The 14,062-nt window shown below is 38.0% G+C and overlaps 1 protein-coding gene across 1 annotated transcript in view; it reads left to right on the forward strand.

Annotated features, from left to right (window-relative positions):
* The window catches only part of SNX2 (sorting nexin 2), a 55,514-nt gene that overhangs the window by 12,912 nt on the left and 28,540 nt on the right, over positions 1-14,062 (forward strand). Inside the window, exons 2-3 of the mRNA XM_073344834.2 lie at positions 1,062-1,179; positions 8,651-8,814. Coding sequence (XP_073200935.1) covers positions 1,062-1,179; positions 8,651-8,814 — 282 coding nt within the window. The remainder of the gene's footprint in view (positions 1-1,061; positions 1,180-8,650; positions 8,815-14,062) is intronic.

Below are 14,062 nucleotides of genomic sequence, written 5' to 3' on the forward strand. Positions count from 1 at the left end.
TGGACACATTTTATTGAGTTAAATGAACATGCATATTAGTTTCAAACAAAAAATACTATATTGATTGTGTGTTGTTTTAGTGGAAATGTCTAGCAAATCAGAATTGTGATAATTCAGGGTGATGTCAGCTTTGAAGCTAAATGATTGCCTAAACACCTTTTGAGATGAGTGGGGACAATTTGTACCATGCTTGCAGTCTGTTACTCAGGCTTTTTAAAATGAAAACTTGGATACTAGAGTGCGGTTCTTCAGCAAAAGGTGAATTTTGTAGCTGTGGAAGAACTGGGGCCTGGTTGCAGCACTGAAGCTGGATTGCTTTCTTGTTTGTCCCAGCTAACAGGTGAACACTAATCCTGTGACTTGTTTGATACTTTAGTATATGCCTCAGAATGGAAAATAAGTTAGATAGGTAACAGCAGATTTAAAATGCTGCTTGTCTCTGTGAAGCAGGCTTAACTTCCATGGCAACACGGTTTGACACTTCACAGTTTGCAGAATAAAAATACTAATGGAGTTAACTCATTCCTTTACTCTTTGTAAAAACTGATTTGGAACCTTAAAAGGCAGACTTTATTTTGTAGACATTTTTGTACATCTTGGACAACTGTTCAGATGGTTTAAATTGCGTTTGTTTTGGACATAAATTTACAAAAAGGAACTGATTGCAGCAGTCTGAGGAACTAGACTCAAACATTTCAATGTTGAAGATGGTAGACAAACTTATTCTAGATTAGTCTACAGCAGCTCTTGGCTCTATCCTATTAACTATATAAAACATATTTATTAACTTATGGAAATGCATATCATGAAGAGGAAAAGGTGAAATTTTTTTAAAGTCCATAAAGAATAAGTGAAAAGAATTGGTGACTAATTCATTTCCTTTGATCATTGTTATCCCAGTAGGAGTAGGAAATGGAAATAGCTAACATGGTTTCCTTTCCATGTTGTTGTTGCTGCTTTCTCTGCTTGTGTTGAAAGACTATCGTGGCAATGTATAAAAATGATTATAACAGATAACTGTACCAGTTCTTTGCCTCCTAACTGTTTGTTCCTTTTAACAGTCAAGCCCATCGTCTCCGGAACCAGCCAGTCTTCCTGCAGAAGACATCAGCACAAACTCAAATGGTCCAAAGCCTGCAGAAATCGTACTAGATGATGACAGGGAAGACCTTTTTGCTGGTAATTTTCTCTTTTTTTCTTAAAGTATAAAGTTCACATGGACACTTACACTTTTGCATTTAGGGTATTCTGTAAACTTTATTCCTTTTTCTTTCAAAAGTTTTGTTAGCTGTCTAGTTGTGAGGAAACGTGAAGTAGTTAAACTTGTAATGCTGACCTTGAATTTAAAATGCGTATGTCTTAATATGAAAAAATAGACTTCTGGCTCTCTAAAACAATGATTCTCTCCCACTCCCCTTCAGCAAATGCTTTTTGAAGAAACACTTTTAACAGTTGGTCTATCCTTTTGATATTTGGATTCTCTTCCTTGGCCACTGTTGTCAGTCATTGTTTTGGTTACTCATCTACATTATCATTACAATGCTGTGTGAACTTCTGGGAATACTGCTTTTTTAAGATTATTGATAATTGCAGTAAAAATTTCAATTTAGTTAAATTGTTTGGCCTGTGTCCTGTTTAGTGCATTGTGATTACCTGATGACATTTTAATGTAAAATGTTATGTTACTAAATACTGTACTCCGGCTCAAACTAAGCCATCCTAATTAATTGTTTTTAATGATTGAATCATAGATTTAGCTTGTATAGAACACATAATGTTGACTACACATAAAACTAACAATGGGTTGGAAACACTTTCTTCCCACATTTACCACCTGATTAATCATCTACTGCTAAACGAGTAGAATTGTCTCAAGTAACTATCAAATGGAAATGGCAACTTGATACTGTAGTGAAATTTGTGATAGCTACCATGGATATCTTTCCTTAGTACCTATTCTGAAATGAGAATATTTTCACAAGGTTTATAATGTGGAGATATATTTCATATAATAAAGCAGATTTCCCAGTTTCAAGTGAAATAGGAATTGTCACATGGGATCAGAACAAGATATGTCTAGTCTTCCTGCACATTGATGTTCTCCATCCATCGTTCATAATATGTCACATGCTCCACAGCATCATACTATGCACCAGAAGTGCATACCTAACTACGACTGTAACTATAATACATCTACAAACTATGATAAACTTCTTCATTTATCTTGTCAAATATCCATTGTCTATCCTCCAAAAATCAAATAAAATATACATTGTACAGTTTTCAGAGTAGCAGCCGTGTTAGTCTGTATCCGCAAAAAGAAAAGGAGTACTTGTGGCACCTTAGAGACAATTCACCAGTCAAGAAAATTGCATGTTTGTTTGGCCATCTATACATACAGTAGGCTGTATATTTTCAAATAAATACACTAACCTGCTCCTCCAGTTCAGTGCCATTTTCTCATAGTCCTAGCTTAAACTATATGTTTTGGTGTGGAATGTGTTGCTCAGGGTGTCATGATGTGTATGCTAGATGGAGTATAGCAGTGTGCAGGAGGTAAATTGGATGTAGATTACATAAAATAATTATTGCCTTATTGCTTGTTTCTTTGCCTTTTTGTATTGTGAGTCTCAGCTTTGCAAAAAGAGCCCTTGTCCCTCCTTGAAACTTTTTTATCGACTGGAAAATTGGCCCATTCAACCCAGTCAGAGGTCTTTTCATTTTCTAAGGATATGGGTGGGGGGGCAGGCAGGGTGTATAGAAGGTTAGTTTTTTATGCGGGGGGCAAAGTGGGGGATGTGTTTGAATGGATCACATTCAGTCTTCTGAGACTGTTTGCCAAGACCTTTAATATAGAGACTAAACAGAAGTGATCGTGGCTTCAAATCTTATTGCATCCAGAGCCTTTTGAATGACTCTGGTTTTCATGCTTACATGAATATAAGGTAGAACAGAGTGCCATCCATTCGAACATTGAGCATTTTCTTTTTTTAAATCAGGCCACTCTTACTTAGGTGCCTAAACTTGGATTTAGGAGTTAAATCTTAAGTAGCCAGACTCAAAAATGGTGGACTAAAAGCAAATTTGATTGCATCTCTTACTGTTAGCTGGAGTAGCAAACACGTAGCTACTTAACGACAGCTGCAGAAATGTAGTATTGGGCTGCCTGTAATAGATATCACTAGGAATCCTGTCCTAACCATCCACAGTTGATGCATGATGTGATGAAGCGTCTCACAATGCGCTTTCATCTGCGCTGTTAGAGGGTCAATATATATTCAGATCGTTGGCTTATAACCACTCGATTTCTCGCTTCCTAATGCTGAAAGTGGGGTGGTATTCTCTCTCCCCTCTCTTGGATACTGGTTCTGCTTTACTGTATATCGTTAGGGGGGGTTGGTAATTGGATCCTGTTAGCTCCCGCATTAGGCCCATTAACTGAGTGCTGACTCACTTCCAAGATCTTGAAGTTCCAGGGTGGATTGATTTAAATCAAAGCAATTTAAATCACTGACTCTAATCAGTAAGCAGAAAACCTTGATTGAAATCAGCAATTTTAATTATGTTTTGCATTTATACTTTTCAGTTGTTTTCCTAAAAAAATTATTCTCAGTGGTTGGTGACCGTTTAAACATGTTGATTTACAAATAAATACAACTTTCATACTAAACAGCTACACACACACATGTAGCAGTTAAATAGCTTAATTTACATTTGTTCAGACTCGTAGTTTTTACATTTTTGTTGTGGTAGAAAAATGTGAATGAAGGAGTTCTTACTTACTAGATAAACTTTTTCCTTGATATTTGTGTCAAGCTCTGTTGGAATGAAAATTCAGTTTAAAATGCACAAAACCAGTACTTACCATTTTTTCATTAAATAAAACTACTTTAAATGTGCCAGATAAATAAGGAAAAAAGTTAATCAACACATGTTTTGCATATAAAACTTATTTATTAAACAAAGGAAGTATCTGTAGTTAGTGAAGTGAATTGTTTCTTGTTATCACATCTTTCAGGATTTTACAACGATTAAATCTCATCCTCTTACACCAAGTTTTTATTCATTGGGTGGGGGAGGAAAAAAAACCTGTCTTGCTTTCTCAACACCCAACTGGTTTCTTAACTTTAAATGAACCACTCATTGAACTGAACCTTTGAAGTTGAAGAAAATGAAATAGAAAATATATTCTCTCTGCACCTGCAGAAGAGGCTACTACTGTCAAAAGCTGACTTAGCGCTTCAGCAAACTGTGGCTCCAGGTGCTTCGCCAGTGACTCACACCACTGAACTGGTGGAACTTGGCAGCAAACACCCACTGCTTAGTATTAATTTTAATTATTTTAACAGGTTGCCAATTTCAAAATTAATTTTAAATAGCTTTTCTTTAAAAGAATACCTATATTTAATTTAAATAAAAATCTGTTTTCCTTATTTAAAAAAAAACATTGATTATTATCCACCTGGTGGAGTTTTGTTATTGGCACTTTGTTGTTTCAGAGATCCAGGCAGAATAAGTGGATTGTCAGTTGTATGTGGACCTCATGAGCCACAGGGGAAGCTCTGATGAGCAGCATATAGCTCAGGTTGATAGCGTCTCATTCTTGCTTTTGTTAACGTAAAGTGCCTGATCACAAGGTGGCATGGCAATTAAATTACATCAGTAGCGTCTCAGTATGATTTTTAGAAGTTGAATAGTCTATATTTCTTCTAGAACGAACAAATAGTTATCTTATGAAGCCAGAAGGAAGTCTCATTTATCAGTGGCTTACATAATTCTCATGAAGATATTTGTGTCCCATTTGAAACAAACTTTCTGGGGCTGTTTCTAGGTCATCCTTTTTGTAATAAAGATAATAGTGGTCTTATTTCAGTTTTAACAAGGAATTATAATTGTAAACATTTCTGAATGTTTACCTTTGTGTATTTTTCTGTTCTTGGTCCTGGGGTAGAAGTGGCTATCTCAAAGAATACTAGCAAATCTATGTCATCATCCTACTTAGATTTCAAATACTTTAAGCCCAACAATATTTTAGATGCAGTCTTTTTGGCAAGTGTAATTTTTTCGACCCTCCTTTAGCAACAGTCTCATGTTGATGCCAATGCTTTATTCAACTGGTTACCCTTACTAACACTTGTGTACCTCAGGTAGCATTTTTCAAAAGCTACCAAGTCCCATTTTGAAAAGACACTTACGCACTAGGAGTCCAAGTCTCACTGGCTTTCCATACGCCTAGTGCATAAGTCTTTTCTGATAATGGGACTGGTGACTTGGGTCCTTTTGGCAATGATCCCCTCCTGTTTTAACATTTTTCCCTAACTATGGAGTACAAATCTGTTCATTGTTTGTTAGAAGATCATTTTTGTAGGTCTTGAGTGGCTACTTAAGATGAGTTTCACTGTACTTCAAAAAAATCATGTATAGTAGTTTTATTTGGCTCAATACTCTTAACATTATACATTTTTATTGTGAAAAAGATTTTCTATTTTAATGTACTTACTGTAGGCTGAAGCATACATTAGAAAACTTGTGAATAAAGCACCTTAGACTATTAAAGCAAAATTAAAATAATATGCATTTTTCTGCTTATGCTGTTAAGCATTTTTCTTAGCTAGAACAATACCAGTCCATTTTACTTTCACATTCACCAGCATACACAACAGAGGAAAGTTACTTTTGTATAAAAATCATTTCTCTGAGGTTTTAAAAATGTAAATATTTCTAGTGGTCTTAGTTTTTTGTAAAATATTTTAAAAATTTAAATTTGGATTAAATTGTAAATTTCCTGCTTGTGTGACTAAAATAACATGGCCCAAAGACTGGGTTAACATATGCTTTATGTTCGAGTCTGAAGTTTGCCAAACTCATTTTCTGGTGAAACAGACCGGTGTAGACGTTTAGACTAGGCTACAACCTGAGCTCTGGAATAGTCCTACCTTACAGGATCCTAGAGCCTGGGTTCCAGCCCGAACCCAGATGTGTACGCCACACAGTTAAACAGCCCCACAGTTTGAGCCCCATAAGCCTCAGTCAGCTGGCATGAGCCAGCCATGGGTGTCTAATTGCAGTGTAGACATACCCGTAAGTATTAGAGGTGAACTGCAAAGCAAAAAGCTGTGCCTTTTACTGCTCCTTTGAGAAATAAAACTGTCTCAATACATAGAGTAATAACGGGTCGCCACTTTCTTTCTGCTGGAAATCCTTAGTAAGCTCTTAGGACTTTAATGGTGATTCCCCACACTTATCTAAAACCTAAGCTACAGTTCTCCCCAAATGAGGTGGGACAGTGCTTATTCTCAGACTACATTTCTTTAGTTTGTTACTGTGAGAATCAGTATCCTCTGCATATTTGAGGGCATGCAGGGCTGCAGCTTTGACATCACCATTTGGGTACTTCTAAGACGGCTAGCAAAATAGATGAGAATCCTATATTTGACTTTTTTTCTTAAAAAAAAAAAAAAAAAAAAAAGCTTTTTTTGAAAGCAAATTTCTAGACGGTCACTGTACATTACAAAATAGCAGTAAAGAGCATAAACTTTTACTTTTCAATTCACTTTTTGAAAATCACTGTAGGACTCTAGAGTCTGGAAATGCCCACACTAACAGCGCACTGGCTGATGTTTGGCGCAAACTGTTTGTGTGTCATTGTGCTTATGTGGCTCCCATAACTTAAGCAGTTCCTCAGATACTGTGGTTCAGTATGTAAGTGATGTTAGCCAGTGAGAATCTTTCCTCCTGTTAGAGGGCGTCCTGACTAAGTCAAAATGTGCCCAAATATCTTCGTGGTCCATGGAGGTAGAATGGGGATGAGAGAATAGCAAGAAATTGCATATGGAAGAATTGATCATTTTGCTACATGAATCAAGAGTTATGCATTAAGTAACTGGAGCTATAGCAACAGCGAATATAACGTTCCCATTTTACTATGGAAAAATTTAAACAGTTGAATAGTACAATGAAGGCATATGAGTTTATATACTAAATATAAATACTAAATATACTTAGAATATGGGTCCTAATTACATTTTAAAAGTTATACGTGTTGCATACATGACTGCACAACTTTAACGATGCGTTAACCTCACAAAAGCAAGGCAGTTCAGTTTCCAGCTGAAAATATAAACTGCTGCTGCAGCCTTGAGCTGATGTGCTGTTTGTAAAAATCAACAGACTTAATGAACTGAATTCTTCTCGATTAGGCTGGTATAATTCAGAGTAACTCCAAAGTCAGTGATGTCCAAGTTACATTGGTACAGTAACTCCTCGCTTAACGTTGTAGTTATGTTCCTGAAAAATGTGACTTTAAGCGATACCATGTTAAGCGAATCCAGTTTCCCTGTAAGAGTTCATGTAAATAGTGGGGGGTTAGGTTCCAGGGAAATTTTTTTCACCAGACAAAAGACTATATTGTGTATACAAAAGACTATAGTGTGTGTGTGTGTACACAGAGTATAAGTTTTAAACAAACAATTTTTAATATTGGTACACAGTGATGATAATTGCGAAGCTTGGTTGAGGTGGTGAAGTCAGAGGGTGGGATATTTCCCAGAGGATGCCTTACTGCTAAATGATGAACTAGCAATTGGCTGAGCCCTCAGGGTTAACTCATTGTTAAGGTAGCCTCAGGCTCTACAAGGCAGCAGGAATGGAGGGAGGGGAGACAGCATGGCAGGCGGAGACACACACCCTGTGTGTGAGAGAGAGATGTGCATTGTCCCTTTAAGAAAGCTGACCCCACTATTAAGTACACTGCCTTTTTAAGTTAATCAGCAAGCTGAGACTGCAGCTGTTGACCATACTGAACTTCATGAATTGATATAAATACTGCAGGTGTGCAGCAGATCTGTATGCTTAAAAATCACTACCCTGCATGCAGGCTCTCCTACTTCAAGAGAATGACTGTTGTCACTCCCACAATCTTAGAAACATACCCCCTTCTCCCCTCCCCCCCCAAAACCCCCCTAAAGACTTCCACTGAAGGCTCATCACCTGCTACAATATCTAAATACTTATTGGCATTTGAGTAGTGAATTCTAAAACTAACCACTTAACACACTGTTTTTATTCTTGCCAAAGCCAGTTCTTCCTTGCGCCCCCAAATATCTCTTGATTTAATTGCTCTGTTCTGAACAGAGACCTTGCTGACAAAAAGAAAAGGAGGACTTGTGGCACCTTAGAGACTAACCAATTTATTTGAGCATGAGCTTTCGTGAGCTACAGCACGAAAGCTCATGCTCAAATAAATTGGTTAGTCTCTAAGGTGCCACAAGTCCTCCTTTTCTTTTTGCGAATACAGACTAACACGGCTGTTCCTCTGAAACCTTGCTGACAAAGTTCACTTCAAAGCAAATTTTTACAGGTAAATTTTACAGCTAAAACCCCTGAAATTGGAGGAAGGCTGTAATGTAAACTATAACTAACAATACAGTGGAAATCCATATAAGCATGCATCTGTGTTAAACTATTAGTGCAATGTTTGCAATAATTCTCAATTTGAAGAATAAGGAAATATACAATAAGATGTAAAACTAATTTCTATGAATGACAGTAATCTTGTAGGTAGTGTGCCAGTGAAATATTTTATATTATGCATGTATGTTATGTGCCTCTTGTGTAATATTTTGTACTAATTCATAAAATCTTTACCTAGAAGCCACAGAAGAGGTTTCTCTGGACAGTCCAGAAAGGGAACCAATACTGTCTCCAGATCCTACTCCTGCAGTCACTCCTGTAATGCCCACTACACTAGTAACTGCCAGAATGGAATCAAAAAGTATAACAGCCCCTGTGATTTTTGATAAATCCAGGGAAGAGGTAACTGAATAATTTAATATTTTAACACTTTGTTGCAAATACTATTGCTATGATATGTACAAATTTAAGGTATGGTATTTCATTTTTTTAAAACAGCATAAAAATTGCAACTGAAGGTATTAACTATGTAGTCTCTGACTCACAAGAACTTTCATTGCCATGGGGTGTGTGTGTGTGTGAAATTTACGCAAATAGCTATTGCGTGTTTACTTTCTGAAAGATGTCCTTCTTAGAAAAGATCTTATGAATATTCATTTGGGGGATTCTGTTCACAACTTCCTGTATGTTGAGATCAAGACTCAATCTATAGTCCAGGGATTGGCAACCTTTGACACGCAGCCCGCCAGGGTAACCCCCCTGGCGGGCCGGACCGGTTTGTTAACCTGCGGATGAGGCAGGTAAGGCCAATCGCAGCTCCCACTGACCATGGTTCACCGCTCCAGGCCAATGGGGATGTGGGAAGTGGTGGCCAGCACATCCCGCAGCCCGCGCTGCTTCCCACAGCCCCCATTGGCCTGGAGCGGCAAACCGCAGCCGGTGGGAGCTACAATCGGCCAAACCTGTGGACACGGCAGGTAAACAAACCAGCCCAGCCCGCCAGGGGGCTTACCCTGGAGGGCTGCGTGCCAAAGGTTGCCGATCCCTGCTATAGTCAATAGCAATTATTTTCCTTACTCCAATATGAACAGCTAATATGCTGTTAATATAAAGTGGAAAAATAAAAACATTACTTGAAATAGTCATGGGGAAATACTGAAGAGATGCTGAGTACCCGAACTCCCACTGGTATGCTGTAGATCTAACTTTAGTCACTGCTTTAAAAATCTCAAGTGGCATATGTATCAAGAAATGTTGCTACATGGCTGATGATCACCTGGATGTTAAGAACTTTGGTGATGCAATAAGATAACCAGTGAGGGACAAACTGAATAAACTGCTGGACTACCTTAAGGATCTAATCGTAGGAGACCATCAATATCACTTTGTTCAAGAGCAAAAATCTGGTTCTGAGCAATTCAGCTCCCATTCATAGCAATGGGAGCATTTGGCAGATGGAATATCAAATGTGAATGCAAAGCATTGGTTTTATAATTGGCTTCATATGTAAATGTCCCAGTACTAAGTGAGCTACTTCATCACCATGCTAACCTTTGCACTTGCAATATAAGTACCAAATTTAATTCTCTGCATTACAGGTTTGTATATGTAGCTTACCTAGCTTTCTCTGACATCTGTTTAACTGCTTGCACATGTGAATAATGAGAAATAATGGACTTCAATATGTTGCTTGTCCAAATGGAATTGGTAAATATACTTTCTTTTTGTGCTGTATATATGGTTATAAAGAATGCTAGGGAGTTTGTAACTGTGTGATAGAGAAAAATGTATTCTGCTTTTTGTGGTTGTTGACAGTTATGTTTAAGTTATTAAAGGTTGACTAAAAAGGGAAACACTTTTTATCTTGGAACAGAGGTGGTTTACATGATTTTAACTCTACATGTCAGTAATTTCCAGGGTGGATAAAAATCAATGATTTAAAAAAAAAAAAAAATTGGATTTTTTTATTTAAATCAGACTTTTTTGATAGGTTTTTTCTTAAAAAGCATTTTATCTAAAGATAGTTTTAATTAAGATACATTATAGGTCAAAGATATCTCATCATGAAATAGGGATTATAAATTCTAATTCTATAGTATGAGACAATATATTCATGTAATGTTTAATAAAATTTTGTAAATGCGTTCCAGTAGTTCATGGATTAGGGACCCAATCTTATGGGGTCCAGGGGCTTCTGTGTAGATTATTTAGGTTAATCTTTCTGTCTACCCAAGGGGACTCAGTGCTCAGTCTAGAAGATACCATCAGAGATGCTTAGTTTTGCAGTTCTCACCTTTGGAGAGACAAATCCACAGTTTAACGTGCTTGTTCACAGCAAAAATATTTTTAAATAAATATATATAGAGAGAGGTGAGAAATAACAGACCTCAACCCTACTGTCCCTCTGCAAATTTGTGTACACAGAGTCAATCCCTTATCCCTCTCTAAAAGTGCAAAGTTTCAATAAGTTCAATGAATAGAAGATTGTTGGGGGCAGAATAGATCTGGACAAGGAGAAGAAGTCTGGAGATAAATGTGAGAAGGGAAGGACAGGCAGTAGAAACAAAAGTGAAACTGTTGGAGCAGCATGTTCCAGAAGTCTTGGTCTTTCTGAGTATAGTCTTCATTGATTTGAGATCTACCATGTCATTCTCTCACTGGAAGGGAAAACCTGTAATGGCAGCAGGCCGTAAAAGAGACCCAGTTTGGGAATATTTTAATGAAGTTCCTCTACCTGTGAAGAATATGTATTCTAAATAATAACCAACAAGAACGCCCTTTTATGTAGAAATCCATGATTAAATCAAGTCTTCCTGACTAGAGATTTTTAAATCATGATTTAAGTCAAATCCACCTGGTAATTTCCAGTGTTTGAGTTCTTAAACAAAACATTAATTTAAAATTCCTAGACTCAAATATATTTTGGGTTTTCCAAGAAGATTCATATTTCTTGAAGTAATAGATTCTTCCTTCAGGTTAATAGTTCCATCTCCCCAGTGTTTCAAAAATACATTTATCCAAAACCCTATTTTTCAAAACTCAGCATTATCTGAATCCTTTCCTTGTCCCCCAGCATGAGATACATGCCCTTTGCAGCATGTATCTCGTGCTGGGCACAAGGAAAGGATTCAGATAATGTGGTGCTTCAGATAACAGAGCAGAGACCCTCCGCCAGGACTGCGAGAAGAATGAGCCCCCAGCTGCAGAGGAGGCTCCTACAGCAGCAAAGGGAGCCCTGTGCAGCCCCACTGTCACAGGAACAAGTGAGCAGGGCTGTGACAGCAGACCTGCAAAGCCCCCTGTGCTGCTGCAGAGCTGGTGACACACAATCCTTGCAGGCGCATGGTACACGGGGAGGCTGTGGTCCTGGTGGGGTAGAGCAGAGACTCCTGGCCAACACTGCGGGAAGGAGACAGCCAAGCTCATGGCTGCATGGGGAGCCACCCCACCCCACTTCTGAATGGCTCCTGTCTTCTGTTATTTGAACTCCTGATTTTTCTAGCTAAAATGTTCTGTTTATTTCAGAAGGTGGAGACAGCTACCAGGGGAGAGGCTGTTCTAGATTTGATTTTGACAAATAGCGAGGAACTGGTTGAGAATTTGAAAGTGGAAGGCAGCTTGGGTGAAAGTGGTCATGAAATGATAGAGTTCATTATTCTAAGGAATGATAGGAGGGAGAACAGCAAAATAAAGACAATGGATTTCAAGAAGGCAGACTTTAGCAAACTCAAGGAGTTGGTAGGTAAGACCCATAGGAAGCAAGCATAAGGGGAAAAACTATAGAAGATAGTTGGCAGTTTTTCAAGGAGACATTATTAAGGCACAAGAGGAAACTATCCCACTGTGTAGGAAAGATAGGAAGTATGGCAAGAGACTATGCTGACTTAACCAGGAGATCTTCAATAATCTAAAAATCAAAAAAGAGTCCTAAAAAAAGTGGAAACTAGGTCAAATTACAAAGGATGAATAGAAACAAATAACACAAGTATGTAGGGACAAAACTAGAAAGGCCAAGGCACAAAATGAGATCAAACTAGCTAGAGACAAAAGGGTAACAAGAAAACATTCTACAAATATATTAGAAACAAGAGGAAGACAAAGGACAGGATAGGCCCTGTTACTCAATTGGGGTGAGGGTGGAATAATAACAGAAAATGTGGAAATGGCAGGGATGCTTAATGACTTCTTTGTTTCGGTTTTCACCAAGAGGTTGGTGGTGATTGGACGTCTAACATAGTGAATGCCAGTGAAAATGAGGTAGGATCAGAAGAGGCTAAAATATGGAAAGAACAAGTTAAAAATTACTTGTACAAATTAAATGTCTTCAAGTCACCAGGGCCCGATGAAATGCATCCTAGAATACTCAAGGAGCTGACTGTGGAGATATCTGAGCCATTGATGATTATCTTTGAGAAGTCATGGAAGATGGGAGAGTTTCCAGAAGACTGGAAAAGGGCAAATATAGGGCCCATTTATAAAAAGGGAATTAAGGACAACCCAGTCAGTTTAACTTCTGTACCCGGAAAGATAGTGGAGCAAATAATTAAGTAATCAATTTACAAACATCTAGAAGATAGTAAGGTGATACGTAACAGTCAGCATGGATTTTTCAAAACAAATAGTGTCAAACCAAGCTGATACAGTAACAACCAACTGCCAGAGTAACAAGCCTTGTGGATAGGGGGGAAGTGGTAGACATGGTATATCTTGATTTTAGTAAAGCTTTTGATACTGTTCCGCATGACCTTCTCATAAACTAGGGAAATGCAACCTAGATGGAGCTACTATAAGGTGGGTGCAAAACTGATTGGAAAACCATTCCCAGAGAGTAGTTATCAGTGGTTCAGAGTCATGCTGCAAGGGCATAACAAGTGAGGTCCCGCAGGGATCAGTTCTGGGTCTGGTTCTGTTCAGTACCTTCTTCAATGATTTAGATAATGGCACATAGAGTATACTTATAAAGTTTGGGGACCATACCAAGCTGGGCGGGGTTGCAAGTGCTTTGGAGGATAGGATTAATATTCAAAATGATCTGGACAAACTGGAGAAATGGTCTGAAGTAAATAGGATGAAATTCAATAAGGACAAATGCAAAGTACTCCACTTAGGAAGGAAAAATCAGTTGCACACACACAAAATGGGAAATGACTGCCTAGGAAGGAGTACTGCGGAAAGGGATCTGGGGGTCATAGTGGACCACAAGCTAAATATGAGTCAACAGGTAATGCTGTTGCAAAAAAAGCAAACATCATTCTGGGATGTATTATCAGAAGTGTTGTAAGCAAGACATGAGAAGTAATTCTTTCACTCTAGTCCGCTCTGATTAGGCCTCAACTGGAATATTGCGTCCAGTTCTGGGTACCACATTTCCTGGGTGCCACAGGAAGGATGTGGACAAATTTGAGAGCATCCAGAGAAGAGCAACAAAAAATGATTAAAGGTCTAGAAAACATGACCTCTGAGGGAAGATTGAAAATATTGGGTTTGTTTAGTCTAGAAAAGAGAAGGCTGAGAGGGGACATAACTGTTTTCAAGTACGTAAATGGTTGTTACAAGGAGGAGGAAGAAAAATTGTTTTTCTTAAACTCTGAGGATTAGACAAGAAGCAATGGGCTAAAATTGAAGCAAGGGAGGTTTAAGTTGAACATTA

This window comes from Lepidochelys kempii, chromosome 5 (assembly GCF_965140285.1).
Source record: "Lepidochelys kempii isolate rLepKem1 chromosome 5, rLepKem1.hap1, whole genome shotgun sequence".
NCBI classification, from domain to species: domain Eukaryota; kingdom Metazoa; phylum Chordata; order Testudines; family Cheloniidae; genus Lepidochelys; species Lepidochelys kempii.